The sequence below is a fragment of the Ochlerotatus camptorhynchus genome, unplaced genomic scaffold, assembly GCF_037179485.1.
Source record: "Ochlerotatus camptorhynchus isolate MF236.1 unplaced genomic scaffold, CSIRO-AGI_Acam_v1.1 ptg000193l, whole genome shotgun sequence".
Classification (NCBI taxonomy): Eukaryota; Metazoa; Arthropoda; class Insecta; order Diptera; family Culicidae; genus Ochlerotatus; species Ochlerotatus camptorhynchus.
The window spans coordinates 8,981,520-9,003,967 of record NW_027040683.1 but is presented as its reverse complement, the minus strand read 5'-3'; the positions used below and the strand labels follow the sequence as shown (position 1 = coordinate 9,003,967).

Sequence of the window (22,448 nt, the reverse complement as noted above, 5' to 3'; positions counted from 1 at the left end):
AAAATACTGAATTTCCAAGGCAAGATCAATGTAAAAACACTTACATTTATATCATAGCAATTAAGGCTGGTAAGTTACTGTAGTAGCAAGAGCACCTAGATTAAAATGAAATTTAATTTATCTTGAATTTGGAACAAATGAAGAGTTAACAAAAAATCCAATATCCTAATAGTAACCATCCCAAAAACATCGATGTAACCCTATGATAATCCAATTTGAGCATGTCCTTGAAGTCCATTCCGCCGCCAAATCAATATCACTTAAATACTACCACAGCTAATTAGCTCGTCAATGGAATAGTAGAGCGCATCAGAACAACGCATTAATTGTTTTCCGAAACGAATGGACTGCCTTCACTGAATTCCGAATGCTTCCGCTATTCTCTCTATACTAGTCACATTGCCCACGTGCTTCAAGGCCAATTTGGGTGACATCGACCACTGTTGCCCTAAATGGTGATAGATGACCGAAGTATACATAGGTCAAATGCAAGCGACAGAGTCAGTTGTTCATTTGTTTTTCGATACAAGAGAAGGCGGAGGCGTCGGTGAAACGTCCGACGGCGGCATAAAATAGTTGTAGCTCGGAATTGCGTGTGTGTGCGAATAATAATTGACGTTTTACCGGACGTGGGTACTAATTAACGTCACTTAAATGGGTCTCGTTTGCTGTTATGATGTGTTTGGTTTGTTCGCCTCCCAGAATGTTGCTGTTATGGGTCATTGGGAATTTAATGTTTCACATCACGGTAGCTGTTCCTGTCAGCTTGGTAAACATGCACACGTTGCTGAAACTGAACTGAGGGTGAAGCGGACTTTGGAAACTAATTTAAAGTTTGGATAAAGGTACGATTCTATCCAGGCTGTCACCTTTAGCTAGGACCACATGAAAAGGGATTGGTTCTGGTTAATAAACTCACCTGTACGTGGGCGCCTTGCTGTCGAACTCGCTCAGTTCGTAATTGTTGTTGCCGTTTATTGTCTTGGTCGCGCCCGCCGTGGAAGACAGCAACGATGCATTATTATCCTCGACTAACAACGCACAGTTCGAGTTGGTATCGGATTCGCACCCGCACCCCGGAGCACCTCCTACCCCACTACCGCCACCACCAGCAGCAGCAGCACCACCACCACCACTACCACCGCCCCCGCCACCGCCACTGGCAGCAGTTCCTCCCCCACTCCCACTCCCGCTCCCGCAGAGATGCTGCTCGTTGATACAGGTGTACAGTTGTTTGTGCTTGAGCAGCTTCGGTGTGCTCTCCTGTTGGGTGTTAAGCAGCGATTCCCGCTCGCTCTCGGCCGCCTCTATCCGCGTCCGCTCCCGGTCCCGATTGCCGACCTTCGGCTCGGCGTGGATGCCCCCGTTGACGGTTGTACTCGTTACCTGCTGTAACAACGTAAACTAGATAGTTTTCAACCGGAGCATGAGCGGTCCACGTGATGCCAGCGTGCATTTTTATTTTTTATAAATTGGCGTGTGTGTGTCAGCATGTCAATTTGAGAGAGGAAAGAAAAAGTAAAAGAGTGCACAGAAATTATGTCGTTAATAGAAGCAGTGCTTTTGCTGTCGAAGCTTACTTTCGGTGATTGCATCCAATTGATTAGTTGTGAAACGGATTCTACCCCGTTTGTCCGAATTACACCCCCCAATTTACCTGTTGTTGGTCGCAGTCCACCCCGTTCAGTATCGCTCCGGCCATTTCCGTTTGGAGCAGTTTGATTTTCTGAATCATTTCCTTGATCTCGTACCGGAGAATACCAAGGAAGCAGAGCTTCAGGAACGCTATCACACAGTACCCCAGCACGAACAGTATGTCCGCCGTGTGCCGCAGCCAGGAGACGATCCGATCGGCGCAGCCCTGTGGAAATGGAAAGGATTGGTTTTTAAGTAGCCGATGAAGTATTGCAGAGATGCACAGATAAAAATATTTTAACATCTTCAACTACCAACAGGAGCAGGGTTTTAAATATAAAATTAGACGTGTAACGATCTGAAATTCCATTTACTTAAGCTGAAATTTACACGCTCATGTAAATTTATATCGTTTTTCGTTGAAAATTAAATAAATTTCAATTGAACTTTTGATATCCATCAATGTACCTAACGTAAATTTTCAATGATTTTGATGTGTGGTTCAATGACATAACCATGGCCTACTTAGTAATGGAACAAACAGTACAGCGCTCCTACTCGCCGTTTTCCGGAAGATTTCGACGTCTATATGTTGACAACATCGATAACAATAACAGTGTATTTTTTCAGTTCATTAAACGCTCTTGTTTTGGAGACAGCCACCATGCAAGGGGAGCGTAGAAAAAAAAGTCGTACACAGTCACCTCCCAAGTAACATTTCTGGTTTTATGAGGGTTCTGTAGATCATGATTTAGACTTGAAGAATGCTTTAAAACCTCGTTAAAACTTGCAATGTTGCTTGGGCTCCATCGTGGTCCGCATTCAAGCTGGCTAAAGTGTTGAATTTTCCTAGAAACACCGTATGGCGCGTGCTCAAAACGTACAAGGAAACCTTGACGACGAATTGGAAGCGTCACAGTAAACGGAACTGCCAACCGTCAGCTCCATGGAAAGGCCGACTTTGGACAGCTTCCGGGATCAAAATTTTACAAAGCGAAGGCTCGACGAGATGTCCCTGGCAGATTCAAATTTGTTTTTGCGGATAAATTCACACGCAAATATATGATCTGGCTGGCTATTTGCAGCTGCGGCCAGAAGACAAAGGTTTTCGTCACTGAGAAAATGATGAACTCGGAGGTTTACAAAACCGAATGTCTCCAGAAGCGAAATCTGCCCTTCATCCAGTCACATGATGGTCCGGTGATATTTTGACCGGATCTTGCGAGTTGTCACTACAGCCGGGAAGTACAACAATGGTACAACGACCCTCAATGTGACCAATTGTCCCCAGTTCAGGCCCAGTGAAAACTACCGGGCAATTATGAAGAGGAAACTGAAGGTAAAAGGTATCGTTATCAAAACAGCTGATCAGATGAAAAATTTGTGGGATAAAATCGCCAAAACAGTGGACGAGACCGTTGTGCTCCGCTTGATGGGTCGTATTAATGGGAAAAATTCGGGAATTCCTTTCGAAGCCGTGACGAATAATTCGTTTCGTATTTTTCTTAATAGGGGAAATGGATGTAGTGTCGTCCTAAATGCTCCTAATTTGGGCCCATACATAAATTTAGCAATCGACTAAATTTTCAATAGCGACCAAAAATATACATTAGTACCGTCTCAATGACGCGTTCACCTAGATAAAATTGATAAATAGCATTAGATCCATAGACCAACATTAGAGCCATTTCCCTTATATAAGGAATAGTATGAACTGGAGTGAAACCGTTTTCAAATACGAAATAGATGACGTTGTTCCATTACTAAGTGGGCCATGCTTTAACCATGCGTCTGCTAGGTTTCGAAGATGCTGCGAACGGCAACGAACTCGGACTCGATTACCGAATGATTGAGTTTTTGTTTGCGATAAATCAACGGTAGAAGTGAAAAAAGTCGAGTCCAACCTGTATCTCATACAGTTGAAATCGCGGCAACATGAAGCTTGTGGCCCTTATAACCGATGTCACTTCACGGTGAAGTGACAACTTTTCACTCACGGTGAAGTGATTCCCATTTAATTTACACGGCAATCACTTCACCGTGAGTGACAAGTGGTCACTTCACTTTCTTTTCACCGTGAAGTGACACTCGTAATAAGGGCCTATGTGAATTGATTTAGGTTTTAGAGACTGATGTTTTGTATCAATTGTCCAAGGAAAATATTTTACTACGATCTCGGTTTCGATCCATTTTGGATTCAGCAGCTCAAACACTTTATGCTGTGCTTCTTTATTGCTTCTTTATTGTTGTGATAACCACTGAACCTAATTAGAGTTGATGCTAGTTGGGTCAGACCTTGAGTAATTGACATCACCTTCTTGCAACATGAAAGCGGCAAGATGATACACAATAAATGTCCTCAAAAGCACTCTTATTAGTCCGAAATGGTTATTGAAATGTAATTCAATTGATTAAGAATTGACGCTTAAAATTTTGGTGAATCACACATTACATGCTGTTGTTCATAGCTATTCCACTCTTAATTCTGAGGGCAGTGGAACATGCCTGGAAGGGCCAATTTAATGGGACTGTGGACTGTCTAAGACCATTGCTGGCCGTGCAAAATCATGAAGTTTGATATGTCGCACGACGGATTTTGGTTCTTGTCTAAAAATTGAAAATATACCCGGGGACACCGGAACATGCCCGGGAGGGCCAATGGGATCGTGGGCTCTCAAAAAGACCATTACTGGCCAAGTGCAGCAAAATCATAAAGTTTAATATTTTTTTTTTCCTTGGATTTGTTTTCCCTCGTTCTTGTTTTCCGTGCTGAGCACCAATGCTACCGACGCCAGGAAGGCAGCTCCCACACCTGGACCCTACCTATCGACCCATCAACTCATGAACCAGGGATCAACGGCTTTACTTCCCTTCCGAAGGAAGGCGTGATCAGAGATGTTATGCCTCAGACCATCCCGGCGGCGCCGACTGGGATTGAACCCAGGCCTGCTGGGGTGAGAGGCAATCACGCTTACCACTACACCACCGGCGCCGCTCATAAAGTTTAATATGGCACATGACATGTTTTGGTTCTTGTGGAGAATTGGGCACTTCCCCGGGGGCACCGGAACATTCCCGGGAGGGCTAGTGTGACCGTCGACTCTCATTAAGGCCATTACCGGCCAAGATTGATTAAATAATGAATTTTGATATGTCGCACGATGGGTTTTGGTTCTTGTCGAGAATTGGCCACTTCCCCGGGGGCACCGGAACATGTCCAGGAGGGCTAGTGTGACTGTGGACTCTCAGTATGGCCATTACCGGCCAAAATTTGTCAAATCATGCAGTTTGATATGTCGCATGATAGGTTTTGGTTCTTGTTGGGAATTGGCCACTTCCCTGGGGCACCGGAATATGCCCGGAAGGGTTAGTGTGACTGTAGGCTCTCAATAAGACCATTACAGGCCAAGATTTATAAAATCATGAAGTTTGATACGTCGCACGATAGGTTTTGGTTCTTGTTGAGTATTGGCCACTTTCCCGGGGGCACCAGGACATGCCTGGGAGGGCTAGTGTGACCGTGGACTTTCAATAAGGCCATTACCGCCCAAGATTTGTAAAATCATGAAGTTTGATATGTCACACGATGGGTTTTGGTTCTTGTTGAGAATTGGCCACTTCCCCGGGGGCACAGGAATATTTCCGGGATGCCCAATGTGTCCGTGGAACGTCAGTATTGCTGCCATTGGTCCAATTACATCATTTGAGAGAAAAAAACATGATGTTCATCGTGTGTATACCTATTACAGAACAGTATAGCCGAATGCCGACCAAAAGTGACCCCAACGGGAACCGGAATAACTCCGGAACCATGTATTGATTCAAATGTTTTCAGATAGATTCAAAAACTTCAATAGATTCAATAGAAGTCAGGACTAGGAATCGGTGGTAGATTTTACATCCCGTAACGTACCACGAAAAGGTGATCTACCCACGTTATGGGACTATGGTGAGGTATACAACTCGAACAATAGTTCGTTGGTATCAATAAATACAGAATTATCATTTTCGACTCCACTGCGTCCTAGCAAGAAGTACGGTCGACTTAGTTCGCGCTCCGCTATTTTGGAAGTTTTCTCGATATTCACTTGATTTAAATTATCAGTTTTTCTCGCTTAGTGTTTCCTGACATAGTTCCCAGTTAAACAATAAACTAAAAGTGAGTTTTTTTCTGAGAAGAAAGTGTGTTTTCGGCATCATCGGAAGGAAAATTGTTTTGGCGATTGCCAATTCGCCAACCATTTTGCGCACCATCGGTGCGTGGTAACGCATACCTGCACACGGATCATCGTCATCGAGTGTCAGCATCTGCCTCCGCACTTACACCGCTCATCTATCATCGTGTGTTCAGCTGAGTGCCGACCCTCATACAAGCACACACCAACGAAGACCGCCCGCACACGCTGATCGAAGATCATCCACGCTGCGCGTCGCTCCGCTGCTGCTGTTTAAACGCTCGGTGGTAGTAGTATAGGAGTATCAGATAAGTTTTTGTTCTTGTTTCTCTCTTTCGCCCATCTGTTAAATTTTAAGTTTGTGTTCTGTGTTTGTAGTTTTTTTTTTGTGTATTGTGTCCGAGTGATTATCGTTTCAGTGGTAGAGCGTTTTTCGCTCCCACTAGTACGGCAAAATGGACATTTTGTCGCAAGACGAAATGGACGTTTTGTCGGAAGATGACACCACTTTGCCACGCGATGGCAAGAAGGGTCGAAAACGTACGTCATCTCAGAAGAAAGATGATGTCATCCCTGGTTCATCGTCTCAGTCTGGCAAAGGACAGGCTCAGATAAACCCCCGATCGCGAGCCTATCCAGATGACTCGACTGGCCCATGGGTTGTCTACTTTCAGCCCAGAAACAAACCTTTGAATGGAATGCAAATTACGAATGATCTGACGAAGCGATACTCGGCCGTGACTGAAATCACGAAGGTTAGGCACAATAAACTTCGTGTCTCCGTCTCTAACCTGAAGCAGGCTAACGAGATTGCTGCCTCCCAGCTCTTCACGCTCGAGTATAGAGTTTACATCCCAGCTCGTGATGTGGAGATCGAAGGTGTGGTCACCGAAGCGAGTCTGACCCCCGAGATCTTGGAGAAGCAGGCGGTTGGCCGTTTCAAGAACCGTTTGCTTCCCCCGGTGAAGATACTGGATGTCCAAAAACTGGGCTCAGTATCTGTCAGCGAGGGTAAAAAGAGTTTTACCCCCACAGACTCGTTCCGTGTGACCTTTTCTGGTTCAGCCCTTCCTCACTACATCGAGCTGGGAAAACTTCGACTACCTGTGCGCTTGTTCGTTCCCCGGGTCATGAACTGCCAAAACTGTAAGCAGTTGGGACCAGGGCTCTACAATTTCGAAGCTCTAAAATGAACTCGTGTTTTGTTTCTCTCATACATACGTGTTCGACGCTTCATTTCTATAACGCCTAGCTAGACTATCAGCAAGAAACGAAAATAAAAAAGAAGGACGCTTGGAAGGAAAGGCTGGCTGTGGAACTTCTCGTCGTTGCTTTGCTCATTGCTTTCAATGTAAATAACGTCGATTTTCTAGTTAAACGAACTTCATTATGGCTTTCAATCCCCTTTCACGAACACTCTATCGCCGCTCTTTCAATTTGTTTAAAATGCGTTATGTCCCGTTTTCGATCATTTTTTTAGATAAATATATGGATGGAAGATAAATTAGAAATATGACGTGTAATCTTCAAGTGTTTTGACGTGAGAAATGCTTTAAATGTGTTATTTCATTTTCCGTCATATAGGGTATACGTCCCTAACCTCGGTCTAATATGCAGCCATAGATTACGTTTTTAATCATAACTCATCAATTAATTTACCTGCAAACGATATTCTACTGCTAAATGGTATGCTTAGATATGCTTATCATGTCGTTTGCTATCAGGAACCGCAAAAAGTTGAAAAACTTACTTTTTTTAAGACAAAAACTCACCAGGGAAATGTATGTAATATCGGTCTATTGTCCCCAAATTGGGTCTATTTATGGATGCAACTTCGTCCTATCCTGTTTGATTCTCAAAAAAAACGCTCTTGGTAACGTTTTCTTATGTATTTTTTTTATCACTATCACTGTTAACTTAATACTCTTCATTCCTCAAAACATTTCTTAGAGAAAATTTTACGAAAACTACATTAAATCACTCAAGTTAAAAATTAAAAATTAAAAATTTCGCTTATCGTCTTTCGACCGCAGAATATCTAAATCAAAACATTGTGATGTTCATTATACAGATTTGGCAGAAAAAATCTCCCTTCCTGTTCGTTCCTTATCATCCAAATGCAAACCACATTGTTGACGTTACTCTTATTGCTATATGCTGTCAAATGAATTTCATGGGCCAAAGTTAGGAACATAGAAAAGAAATGTGTCCCTAAAGTTGGGTCCATGATTTACTTGTGAAAACGTTGTTAAACAATTAAAATAAACATAAAATATTCAAACAGTAACTGTGAGTTTTACGTCTAGTGTGTATTATCAGGTAATTCCATTCAATAAATGCCATAATCAGGCCATTTGATGATCGTCAGTGCAACCTTCCCATCTTAACCTTAGAAGTCATGGCGGCTAAAAACTCCGAACAGAGTGATATTCTCAACCAGTTTTATTACTTACGAGAGCTGAAAATGTATTGAAATGTTGTGATATAAATTGATTTGTGTGTGGTACACATTTATCAATCATCAGTGATCAATATTTTCCTTATTTTTTGTGTAATATTCCTTAATTAATTATTTATTTGCGTGATAGGCCGAATGAAAGGACTAGACCCACATTACATACCGTAACCCTACGTCATGAAACCTCTGTTGATGTGTTTCATGAAAGAGAAAACTATCAAAGTCGAGCGCTCTTTCGCTCATCCATTTCGACGAAGCTTGAAAGGAAGACCAATGGAGCGACGGGAGAAAGAGAGACAAGCGATTGAACATTTGTTTGTGCACGCCGACTGAGGTTCTAGAATGCTGCGAAGCTGTTCGACTTTAACAGAAAAAGAAAGCCAGCAGTCTCTTCGTCGCATCGATTTGGTCGATTGAAGCTGATATTGTGACGCCCTGGTTGGGACATACGGCGTCCCACTGTGGCAGCAAGGCACGCTGTTCCAAATGCGGGGAGAAGCACGAGGATGGCGCCTGCACAGTCACTGCACCAAAATGCGTGTACTGTAAGGGAACTCCTCATGGTATCTCGTCATGCCCGGTGTACAAACAACGCGGGGAGAAATTACAACGCTCACTTAAGGAACGTTCCCGGCAGTCTTTTGCAGAAATGCTTAAGACGGCCACGCCATCGACCAACGACAAAATCCCTTTTCTCTTTTGTCAGATGACGAGACTGACTCTGACTTGGCTGAGGAGGGAACTTCTTTCCTTTTTTCAGCACGGAAACGAAAACGCATCCGTTCGCGGAAAGTTGAGAATGAAGAACCTCAAATCAGCTTGCCCACAACCACTCCTTGGGTGGAAAAAAGGAAGTTTCTACTCCTCCTGGATTCAGAAGAACTGACTATACCCAGGATTTTCCACCTCTCCCGGGGACATCCAAAACCCCTGATGTCCCATTTTTAAGAACAGAAGCCCCTTCTTCATCTGGGTTGTTCTCATTTGATAAAATTGTGGACGATATCCTCAAGTACCTGAATATTTCTGATCCTCTGAAAAGCATTGTTCTGGCAATGCTTCCTACTGTGAAGACCCTCTTAAAGCAATTGACATTGAAATGGCCCCTCCTTGCAGCAATCATTTCCTTCGATGGATAATTTTCCAAACGAGGTCGGGGATTTGATCACTATTCTACAGTGGAATTGTCGAAGTCTTATTCCTAAATTAGACTCTTTTAAGTTTTTAGTTCACAATAATGATTGTGATGCATTTGCTCTTTGTGAAACTTGGCTCTCTTCAGATATTGATCTTCCTTTTTATGATTTTAACATTATTCGACTGGATCGTGAGGATTCGCGTGGAGGAGGGGTACTTTTGGGGATCAAAAAGTGCCATTCCTTCTATAGAGTGAATCTTCCACAATTTCCAGGTATTGAAGTTATCGCATGTCAGGCTATTTTTAAAGGTAAGAGCCTTTGTATTGCTTCTGTTTATATTCCTCCTAGAGCCGTTGTTAATCGAAAACAACTTTCAGATATATGTTCGGTACTTCCTGCTCCACGGTTGATCATGGGAGATTTCAATTCCCACGGTACAGGCTGGGGGGAACTGTATGATGACAACCGTTCTACTTTTATATATGACCTCTGTGATAACTTCAATATGACAATACTTAACAATGGAGAAGTAACACGTTTGGCTGGACCATCCTCGAATGGAAGTAAATTAGACCTCACACTTTGCTCTAACTCATTATCGTTGGATTGCACGTGGAATGTGATCCAAAATCCCCACGGTAGTGATCACTTGCCGATCAAAATTTCGATTGCCAGTGGGTTCAATCCGTCGGAATCCGTTAACGTCGCGTACGACCTCACTCGTAATATCGATTGGACAACGTTCAAGACCGCGATAGAGGAAGCCGTGTCGTCGGTAGAAGGGCTTCCACCGTTGGAGGAATATAACTTCCTCTCCAATCTGATCTTGGACAGCGCGCTTCGAGCTCAAACTCGGTCGGTTCCTGGAACGTCTTTGCGTAGGAAACCTCCTTCCCCTTGGTGGGACCACCAATGCACAGAGGTTTATCGTAAAAAGTCCGACGCGTTTAAGCTTTTCCGGAAACGTGGAACACCCGTGTATTTCGAAGCGTACTCGACTCTTGAACGCGAACTCAAAAGCCTCATCAAAGCCAAGAAACGCGGATACTGGCGGCAATTCGTGGACGGATTATCGCGCGAAACGTCGATGAATACGCTGTGCGGCGCGAAGGATGCGTAACCGGTCTTCAAACAACGAGAGCGAGGAGTACTCAGATCGTTGGATTCTTAAGTTCGCACGAAAAGTATGTCCTGATTCCGTGCCGGCACGGATGATTCCTCGCGAAACGACGAATTCGGTAGACGAGATCAGCCAGCCTTTTTCAATGCTGGAGCTCTCACTCGCGCTCCTTTCGTGTGGCAATTCGGCTCCGGGGGCTGATAGAATCAAGTTCAACTTGTTGAAGAACCTCCCAGACGTCGCTAAGAGGCGCATGTTGAACTTGTTTTGTCAGTTCCTAGAGCTCAATATTGTTCCGGATGATTGGAGGCAAGTGAGAGTTATAGCCATTAAAAAGCCTGGAAAACCGGCTTCAGATCATAACTCGTATCGTCCCATCGCGATGTTATCGTGCATTCGAAAATTGTTGGAGAAAATGATCCTTTTTCGCTTGGACAAATGGGTTGAGACGAACCACCTACTCTCAGATACTCAATTTGGTTTCCGTAGGGGCAAGGGAACGAACGACTGTCTCGCGTTGCTTTCCACCGAAATTCAGTTGGCTTTTGCTAAAAAAGAGCAAATGGCTTCTGTGTTCTTGGATATTAAGGGGGCTTTTGATTCAGTATCGGTTGAGGTAATTTCAGACAAACTCCACGCATGTGGCCTTTCTCCATTAATTAATAACTTTTTGTACAATTTGCTGTCAGAGAAACATATGAGCTTTTCTCATGGAAACTCTACAGCTTCTCGATTTAGTTACATGGGCCTCCCCCAGGGCTCATGTTTAAGCCCCCTTTTGTATAATTTCTACGTCAGAGAAATTGACAATTGTCTAAGTGACAACTGCACGCTGAGACAACTTGCAGATGACGGAGTTGTGTCTATGACAGGGCCCAGAGAGGCCGACCTGCAAGGACCCTTACAGGATACCTTAGACAATTTGTCTACTTGGGCTATTCAGCTAGGTATCGAATTCTCCACGGAGAAAACTGAGTTGGTCGTTTTTTCTAGGAAGCATAGCCCAGCACAACCGAAGCTTCAACTTTTGGGTAAACCGATCACTCATTCCATGTGTTTTAAATATCTCGGGGTCTGGTTCGATTCCAAATGCACCTGGAGATCCCATTGAGTATCTGAGACGAAAATGCCAACTAAGGATCAATTTCCTTCGATCAATTACCGGAACGTGGTGGGGAGCCCATCCACAAGATCTTCTGACGTTGTACCGGACAACGATTTTATCGGTTTTAGAGTACGGTAGTTTTTGCTTCCAGTCGGCGGCTAAAACGCACATCATCAAACTGGAACGGATCCAGTATCGCTGTCTTCGTATCGCGTTAGGATGCATGCACTCGACTCATACGATGAGTCTCGAAGTGTTAGCGGGCATGTTGCCACTATCTGATCGGTTTTCGGAATTATCCCTCAGGCTCCTCACCCGTTGTGAAATTATGAACCCACTGGTGATTGCAAACTTTGAGAAGCTTCTTGAGCTAAACCCCCAAACTCGTTTTATGACATTGTACTACGTGTACATAACACAGGATGTCAGCCCTTCACAGCATAATCCTCATCGTGTATGCTTCTCTGACTTCGGCAATTCAGTTAGTTTTGATTTATCTATGACGCGGGAGATTCGTGGGATCCCAGAACATCATCGTTCCATGATTGTTCCGTCAATTTACGCTGCAAAGTTTGGCCAAATTGATTCCGCAAGATCGTTCTTCACAGATGGATCACTAATAGAGTCGTCCGCTGGTTTTGGTATTTTTAACGAATTTCATAGCGCCTCTCGAATGCTTCAAGCTCCTTGTTCCGTATATGTTGCTGAACTGGCGGCAATACACTATACGCTAGAAACGATCGCCTCACTTGCACCAGATCACTATTTTATTTTTACGGATAGTCTCAGTTCTGTCGACGCTATTCGATCCATGAGGCCGGTAAAGCACTCCTCGTATTTTCTCATGAAAATACGAGAGCTTTTAAGTGCTTTATCTTTAAGATCTTTTGTCATCACCTTTGCATGGGTCCCATCTCATTGCTCGATTCCGGGCAATGAGATGGCGGACTCACTTGCTAAGGTGGGCGCTATGGAAGGCGATATTTACGATCGACAAATCGCCTACAATGAATTTTTCTTCATTTATCGTCAACAGTCACTCGTCAGCTGGCAGAATAAGTGGAGTGAAGGGAGTTTGGGACGATGGCTATATTCGATCATCCCTAAGGTGTCGAAGAGTCCTTGGTTCAAGGGGTTGGATGTGGGTCGAGACTTCATTCGTATGATGTCTCGCCTCATGTCCAATCACTATTCGTTAAACGCTCACTTGTTCCGTGTTGGGCTGGGAGACAGCAATCTCTGTGAATGTGGACAAGGTTACCAAGACGCCGATCACATCCTTTGGTCTTGTGCTGAGCATCGTGGAGTCAGATCTGAGCTGTGCGATTCCCTTCGGGCTCGAGGTAGACAACCTTATGTTCCAGTTCGGGATATTTTGACTAGACGTGATCTGGAGTTTATGAAACTCATATATGTTTACTTTAAGAATACTAACCTTAGATTGTAAGTTTTATTAACCTTGTGTTTAGTTTGTGTATTGTGCGTCTAGTTTTTTTTTTAATGTTTGTTTTCAAGATGAATAGAAATTAGTTCATGTCTTAGGATTAATTAAATATTTGTATCAAAAACCACATTTCAAACCTCCCTCTCCCTTTTCCCATCCAAAAAAATTGTAAATCTCCACTAACCTCGAGACAACCGCGAGTATCCGGTCCAGCTCCTTTAACTTATATATAATATAAGACATCAATAATGTATAACGAAAATGATAATTCGGCTCTGTAAAGTTTATTCGATTGAGCCTGTACAAATAAAGTAATTAATAAAAAAAAAAAAGAATTATCATTTTCATAATATTTTTTAATAGGGTAGAGCGCTACTTCGTCGTTATCGCCCATTTCCGTTCTATCGATCAGAAAAGATCAATAATATCTATGATTTCACCGTACACAAATCAATAATAGATTTGTTCCGATGCGTTAGTTCATTAGCTACAACATAAATCCTGTTAGAGCGCATTGTATGAATATTTACGCTCATTGTTCTCAAAACAAAAGAAGCGCTCCTCGCGAATCCCCTTTTTCTACGTTTATCCTTAGGATGATGAAAATATAATGGCGTTTCAATGCGTTAGGACGGAATTGAAACTCGTAGAACGAATTTAGAATCAAGAAGCAATATTAGATTTTAAACAATATCACAACAATTTGTGACTCTTTATCAAATCTAACGGTACGTATGGAAAGGTGAATAAATTTAGAAGTCATCTTTGACAGATATATTCCATTTTTAGTTAAAACTCGTTCAGAAAAGAGAGGTAAAGTGCGCGTTGTGCTTAGTAGGACGGAAACTAGATCAAAAACCCTATTCTTCCTGGACGAAATAAATTACATGTAAAGCATTCTTAGGGCATTCATTCGTTTATATCGAAATGGGTAAGGGTTATTCAGTTGACAAATGTCATCATCTGAGTAACCGTTACCCAGTTTCCTCCATAGGCACGTTTACTAAAACTTGAGTAAAAGCATGTTTACCCATGTTTAGGTAACTTCCCTTTTGGCTGAACGGAGTGATTTTGGATTAAAAAATGAGTAGCTTCAAAATAGCGTGTACCCCAATGAACGTCTCTCAACTTATAGCGTGCTCTCTCTTGTCTCTTTGTTCCGAAACAATCGAGAGCAGGAGACTTTATAACGCACAGCACAACCTTTTTTGAGCTGTGCGCGTGCATCCAGACGATCCCTGGAATTGATTAGAATCCAATTATTATTCCAGCAGAGTTATTCTTTGTAGATTGAACAAATTAGAAATCAAGTGCCGCAGTTCAGAATCCCTGTAGATGCATTGTTCTTCGCTTGAATGATGCAAAATCGAATGAGCGCATTGTTCGTCTATAGAAAGTGGTTTACGAGCTTTTCGCTAAGCTTTTACATTCATTGTCCCCATCATCAGTGGATAATGCAGTGCCCAGTCCATGTCTCCAAACTTTCTATCCGCACGGAATTCTATCAAATTAATTGAAAATTCCAGCAGAATAAGCAATTTCCCTCTATCATCGGTCGGTTGGCCTCAATAGGAATAGAAATGGGCAGTGTGGGTTCATCCCAGTATTCAACGATTCATTGTGCTGCATTGGTTGCCAGTCAGCGAAAGGCCTTGCACCACGAACAGCAGAGTGCACTTTTGTTGGGGTTTCTTCCGGTCGAAGTGATAACCGGATTTCCACATCCCCGCTTTTGTCAGAGCCGGTAAAGTGGACATCCGAATCCAAATCTGTTTGCTCTCGCGTCCTTGCCCACCAAAACCGGTAATTGAATTAAGTGAAAACATAGATTTCCCCTTGCCGGGTACGTTTATTCGGTGACAGTTGTTGCTACTCACCTGCGGATACACTGCTCTGCACGCCATGATCGTCCTGACACCTCCACTTTCACCGCCACCACCTCCCCTACTACTGCTGCTGCGAACGCCAAAACTGCTACTACTACTCATGGCACTCGTACTACTACCGCTACTGAAACTACTACTACTAGAACCACCACCACCACCGCTGCCACTTCCGTTTCCTCCGCTTACGATACTACTGCTACTACTGCTCGGTGCCGTTATCAGGCTCCACATGTCGCTGATATCACTAAAGTTACGGTTGGACGTCATTTCGTCCAGATCTTCACTGCGATAGACGACTGCCGACGCAAGCGGCCTCCGCGATATGCTGATCTGTTCCGCAATGTCCGCGGCGCAGCACGAGTCCGGATAGGTTCGATTCACGAGTACCGGGAAGTCCTGAGAGGGAATGGAAGAGAGAGAGAGAGAGAGAGAGAGAGAGAGATATTAAAAGAGGGAATTAGTTATGTAAAAGGATACTAATTAAATCGGCTGAAGGCCTTGCGTGATACGATCTTATCGGAGGGGCAGTACGTAATCCCTGTGCGGGTGAAATGGTTCAGTTGGGATTTTTTTGCTCCGCTTTTCGTTGGCATCATCACCATCGTCATCTTCTAGTCGGTTGGCGTAGTTCGAAACAGGGTTGAAGCTTGATATGTTGGAGGTTGTAGAATTTTCAAGATTAGGACTTGGATTCATAGAAGGACCATTACACGGTTGTATCGAAATACCGATCAGATTGCATGGAATTGTATTCAGAGGCTTGATCCCTTGGCTGTATTCCGGTGAAGCATACGTACGTGCTTAGCGTAATCCATAGCAATCTGAGTTCACTGGCGTGCTGAGGATAGGGCTCGTTTGTTTTATTCATTTGGAAAAAAAATGGTGCACTATCGTCCGAAAAGGCAATTTAGCAGGACATAATTATTTACTTTGAATAAAATTATTTAAAAAAAAAATTCAAACAACTTTGCTGAAGAAACAAGTTTTCTAACTCTTCATCTGACTTTACTATACTAGAGCTATTTAATTGCTTTAAGTTAATAAAAAAAATATATCAATTTAATTTATTCTAACGTTTTTGTTTTATATTTTTTGAAAGTTCTTAACAATGAAGTCCATAATTTATTTTCTTTTAAAAACATATGGTTATTCTGATACTAAAAAATTATTTCCCCTAATCTGATCCCTTCTTCCTCAGCCACCTACCAACGCCACTTCCCGTAATGAGCACATTTTTCCGCTCTAGCTGCGAAACCCATCGGATCCGCTTTTATTATAATACCGCCCATCACCCTGATAGCATCGTTGAAATGCTCGCCTTGGGACGGACAGCCGGCAAAGGTATGGATTGCTTTGGCGCAAGCAGAATAAAAATGTCTAAGAAATTATAATCGCCTCCGATGTGACAACCTTGAACATGTCGGCATCTTCCTGAGTTCACACAAAAAGAAACCTTCAACAACAAGGGCGACTCCGCCACTTTGCGCTACTTGCCGGTTTTTCTTGCACTAATTAAGTTATCTAATTATTTTATAACGATAATGTGTGCGCGAAAAGCGAAAGCCCGGGAAGCTGGTGTCCTTGGGCGGCACCCGCTTCCTTTGGATCATGCATGTTCTGGTCGCGTTTTGTTGCCTTCACACACATAGAGAATGTGAAAACAATGACGGGGCAATGGGATAGTAATTACAGTCGATTAGATTTCATTCAGTAAGGATGATGATTCCAAGGGGTGGCTCTCCTGGAAGTCTAGAGTCGGTGGGAATAGCACCAAATGGGACCTTCATGTGACAGTAGGTATATGTAACTAGGTACCGATGTGCAGTAATGGAAGTGCAATCAACTTTCTTTCGTCCCCGCCTTTCATGGACGGCGTGGGCGTATCAAAGATTTATGCTTACTGTAATCAATTTCGCATTAAAAATAGTTCACTTTATTGGTTTTCTGTTGCTTCCTGGAATATGTGGATGATTAGACCTATCAAATAGTGGGTTCGAAAAGGTGGGGTGTTTGGCGAATCGATCGGCTGGGAAGTGAGACATTTGCGATTGCTTTAGAATTGTGTTTTTCTTGAGGGTTTGATCTTTTCTGTAGGTTCAATAAAGGAAATCGCCTGTGCGGCTACTGTTATGTACATTGGGATTTTACAAAATTCAAGTCAACAGCATTCTGTGAAAGGATGTAAAATTTTTTATTCAGTGATATCTTCTAATTTTGCCGAGAAGGATGACGAAGAATAGTAAAGTCAGTACGCCAGCGGTCAAGATTCTATTTCAATCACGATCGTCAAACAGCTGACGGTTCATTCATATCAATGTGCTTATCGAAGCTCTCTCCATGACCATCCATCAAGTTCATGAAAGAAGTAAAAAGCAACTGGTGAATGTCGTTTTTGGCGATGGTCCATCACAGATCTGGTCATTTCCGACAATCACGACACTCATCTGTGCTCGTTATGAAGCAGTTGCTGCTTCGATTGCTTATGTGAGTGTGTTGGTGCGTGAGCCCAACGGTTTCCTTTATTATAAATTATTTATTAAGGGGAAGCTCACCGCTCCGAAAAAAATAATTACGTTTTGATTTTTCTAAAAATATTGGAAAAAGATATCAAAATTCTAAGAAAATCACATATTTTTTAATTTTCAAAGAAAATTCACGTGGAAAACATTTTTTTAAAGTCATTATGGCATAAAGTTGGTCTCAAAAAACCACAAAACATCGACTTTTCGGTTTTGCTGAGAGCCCAATTTTTTTTTCATGATGAGATAGAAAAAAAATTTTACATGGAATTTTTGACAAAAATCTAAGGAACAAACTGATTTGCTTTGATTTTTGATATTTTTCCCAATATTTTTAAAGAAATAAAAATGTACCGAAAATATTTTTTTATTTTCGGGCCGGTAAGCTTCCCCTTAAGGGGAAATTTACCGGCCCGAAAAAAAAAATTCGGTACGTTTTTTTTTTAATATTGGGAAAAATTGTCAAAAATCCAAACAAATCAGTTTCTTCCTTAGATTTTTGTCAAAAATTTTAAGCAAAAACATTTTTTTCCACCACATAATGAAAAAAAAATGGACGCTAAAAGTCGATGTTTTGTGGTTTTTTGAGTCCAACTTTACGTCATAATGACTTATAAAAAATCAAAACGTAATTATTTTTTTCGGAGCGGTGAACTCCCTCTGAGGGAGATTTTTAGCCTAGCTAGTTCATCTCCGGAGAAAGGAAAGGCCTTAGAGTGATAAACCTCTAAATACATGGTATATTAACATTTTGTAAATAGCTTTGGTTGGTGGCTCTTCAACTTATATGGAAATATAACAATATATAAAATAGTGAAACAGAGGAACAACAGAAAACAAAATGATTTAAAACAAGCTCTACAAACAAATAATCCAAACAAAACAGAGCTCAGCTGGCATGGGTCCAATAGGGGAAATTCATTCCGACGGCCAAAATAAATTCCTGCTATACCAAGTGGTAGATTTTGGCTTCTTTTAAGAAGGTTACTAGTGCTGCCGTGGCCGGAGTATGATTCCCGAGCAGATCCCTGATGCTGGAAGTTAGACAGAGCGACTCCCGAAGATTTTGGAACTCCGGGCCGTTGCACAGGATGTGTTCGACGGTGTAGGGTACCCAACAGATGATGCAGCTTCTGCGGAACGGCAGGCCACCATAGTTATAGTAGAGTTTGGTGTGCCCGGTCCGCAGCCGCGAAATCACACGTTGGTCCCTCAGGTTGTCCAGTTCGCTCCATGGTTCAGTTGACGCTTTTTACTTTGCGGATAAAGGAGTTCTATTGCGGAACCACTCGGCTTCCCATGCCGCTCGAATGTTCTGCATGATCCACCGTCTGACGTCCAGTAGGGGTTCCTTGTCGGTGAGTCTGGGACCCGATGTCCCAGCTCCGGCAAGGTGATCAGCAGACTCGTTACCTGGCACTTCGCAGTGTCCGGGAATCCATGTATGCACGGTGTTCGGTGGGGCGTACTTGATAATCGCCTGGATCCATCGCTTGAACGACGCTGTGTGAGTCGGTTAGGATGAGTATCGGTTTGTTGGCTGGCATCGTAGCGGCATGGAAGATCGCCGAGAAAACCGAGCACTGTGGAGGAAGACTGCTGCTTTCAGCAATACCGTCTCTGAAAATCCCGATAGCTACTCAGTTTATCGATCGGTAGCCGTCGGTTTACCGGTGTACGTGGTCGGCATAGTTGGACTCAAGTAACTCGGCGACCGATCTGCGCAAAATCACGGATGCATCCCCTGCTTTGAAGCGGTTCTTGATCCGATTGTCCAATTGGATTCGTGAAGAGTGCCAACTTTTCTCTCCATGCCAATGGACTTTGGCCACTGGGGGGAGGTCGATGTCGGCGGCCGTGCGGAGGACTCTGTTCCCCTCGCCGAGGAGAAAGATCCTATTGTTTCTGGAGGTCTTGGCGGAAAAGGCGGCGGCTTTTTGTGGCAATATGTGGCAGAACTGGAAAGGAAGAAGACCCGCTTCGATGCATGCGGCGTCTGCTGGAGTGGATGGCAGGGGACCAGATATGATGCGGATGTAGCTGTTGTAGACCGGTGTACAAGTAATTTCCGTCCCGTAAAGCAACCTACTGTCGCGACCCGGAGCCGAACATCGCCGTTATTGGATCGGTGAGGCCGGCAGATCGTTTTAACTAGGTTGAGTCTACTGAGGCAGTCCATTTTGACCTGTTGGAAATGCTGGTCGAAGGAGAGCGTTTGTTTGATCAGTACGCCGAGGACGCGAACTGTTTTCCTGGATGGAATGGCTTGGTCGTGGATCGTAATTGGGGTGCTATTGACTCGGTGATGAGACGGACATACGTGGCATCGGATTCTCTTTCTGGCGGACAGCTGGGTTCGGATCTGTGTGGGACCGGTGGCCACAAGCAGCACATCGTCAGCCTAAACAAATATGTAAATGCGCCCAGGTAGCCGGTCAAATACCCCGTTCATTGCCACCAGAAACAACGTGACTGCAATAACGGAGCCTTGAGCGACTCCGGTCTCCTCGCTAAAAAATTTCGACCGCGTGTTACCCATCACCCAACGGCTTCCGTTTAATTTTGCCAGCTTTGTTTGTAACTCACACAGCCGCGCCCTCCGAGTCGAACGTGTTTACATTTTCTTCTTTCGTTTCGCTTTTCCTCATCATCGTACGAGTGTCGCGTGAGTGTCATGATATTTTGCATCACTGATTCGTGTTCACTGGAAGCCGTTCTGAATGTTAAATTGCGTAAACAATTATGCGTTTACTCAAGAAGACTGACCACTCTCAAGCTTTCTTTTACAAGCGCCAAGAGAGATAGTCACAATTCTGCCATCTAGCAAAGGTGAAACGAAACTTTGAACGAAATGAAGTAATGAAATTGGGTTGTTAGCGGAATGCTAAATAAAACAGCAAAAGGGTTTATCTTCCATTTAATTCCACTTAATTAATTTTGGTATCCATGACAGATACGTATTTCGACTACAATGTGCAGTCTTCATCAGTGTCATTCCCACTAAAGAACTTTTGGTACCAAAATTAATTAAGTGGAATTAAATGGAAGATAAACCCTTTTGCTGTTTTATTTAGCATTCCGCTAACAACCCAATTTCATTACTTCATTATGATGGCTACCAAGCCTTTGGGGATTTTCCTTATTAGAGATTTGTATAGATTTTTCTCCTTTAGCTTACTTAAATCTTTGGTTTTTATTAGTTAGGTAGGTTCCGATTCAACACATTGTAGTTTCATTTTTTATACCTATGATCTTGACTTTTTTACCTAGGGGATGAGTACTTAAGGGGGTTAGATTTTGATAAGTTCTTTAGTGGGAATGACACTGATGAAGACTGCACATTGTAGTCGAAATACGTATCTGTCATGGATACCAAAATTAATTAAGTGGAATTAAATGGAAGATAAACCCTTTTGCTGTTTTATTTGAACGAAAGATGTTAACCCGTAACAGCCCGGGACAAACCTTTTATTTTCAAAAATTTGTATCTCAGAGATGCCAGGCTGATTAAATTGATTTTTTTTCAACATCATTCCAGTGAGTGGTTCCCACATCTGTTGGGTGGTACTCCTCCAGGCCCCTATCTCTATTTTGGGGCATTTGATCATATTTGGCTTTTTCTGGCCACTTTGGGCATTTTTATGCCATTTTGAAATTTTAAAGCCAGTTTGGAAAGTATAGGCCATTTTCGCATCTTTTAGCCAAAAGTGGCGTGTTTTGGACAATTTTTTATTTTATATTTAGGAGATTTTCAGCCGTAGGCAGTGTTGGAAAAGTTCGCGATATTTCACGAAGTTCACCAAGGGAAAAGTTCGCGAGTCATAGGGAACTTTGATGAACTTTTCCATCACTGGCCGTAGGCTGGTTCATCTCCGAAATAATTTTTATTTTTATTTTTTTTTAAATTTTGGTCGTTATGACATTTTTGAATCATAGAGGAAATGGCTCTAATGTTGACCTATGGATCTAAGATTGGGTCCATCGCTAAAAATCTGCTATGTATCAATTTTATCTAGATGAACACGTCATTTGGATGTTACTAATTTATATTTTTGGTCACTATTGAAAATTTAGTCGATTGCTGAATATATGTGCAAATTAGGGGCATTTAGGCCAAAATTACATTCATTTCCCCTATTTGGCGTGTTTTGGGCTATTTTTGGCGTTTTAAGTTATCTTTTTTAAAGCACTGATTTTCACAAAATAAAGGGCACCATTACGGAGTATTAGATTTGATCAAATTATTCAAAGTTCTATTTGTCCAACGTTTCCAGTTACGAGACGTATAAGAAATGGTTTTGAAAAAAGTGGAGCTCTAGGATCAGTTTCGCCATTTACGGATGTTCTGGATCTTCCAGAGGTTCATTCTATGATCCCCTTAGGTCCATAATACGATCATCACTCCGAAATAATTTTGAAAAGACGTCTATGAGTGGTTTAAAAAACCACGGAGTCTCATGAATTGACCAGGTTTACGGATGTTCCAGATCTTCCGGAGGACCATTATATAGTTCCCAGAGTCCATAATCCAAACACAACTCAGAATTCATTCTGATAAGACGTCTATGAGTGGTTACGATAAAACCATATAGTTCTAGGATTGGTTTGATGACAGTTTCTACAAAACCACGGAGTTATATGAACAGTTTCATGAATTGACCACTTTTACGGATGTTCCGGATCTAATAATAATTAAGTAAATTACTCACAACAAAGTGGTTTCCTTTACCACTAGACTCCGTTTTCTGATTTTCCTCAATTTGGCGAACTTGAGTACCGCTACCCTAACCGTAATCTGTTTGGTGGGTTTTCTGGGAGAAACACAATCAGGTAAGTAAACGAATTAATCTCACTTCTTCTCACTACTTACAGCTTTGAACTACGATTTGAACCGACTGATTCTTGTTGCACTACCTGTTAGCTAATTGCGAAATTGAACTCAATAAACCACTTTTACTGTTGAATTT

General features: G+C 42.6%; 1 protein-coding gene across 1 annotated transcript in view; it reads right to left on the bottom strand.

The window, feature by feature from the left end:
* Positions 1-714: 714 nt before the first annotated feature.
* Positions 715-22,448, bottom strand: part of LOC135702540 (uncharacterized) — a 733,060-nt gene continuing 711,326 nt past the window's right edge. The window contains exons 10-14 of the mRNA XM_065223619.1: positions 14,954-15,358; positions 1,658-1,861; positions 1,131-1,404; positions 920-1,088; positions 715-793 (exon numbers count right to left, since the gene is read on the bottom strand). Of these exons, the coding sequence (XP_065079691.1) occupies positions 739-793; positions 920-1,088; positions 1,131-1,404; positions 1,658-1,861; positions 14,954-15,358 (1,107 nt within the window). The 3' untranslated portion in view covers positions 715-738. The remainder of the gene's footprint in view (positions 794-919; positions 1,089-1,130; positions 1,405-1,657; positions 1,862-14,953; positions 15,359-22,448) is intronic.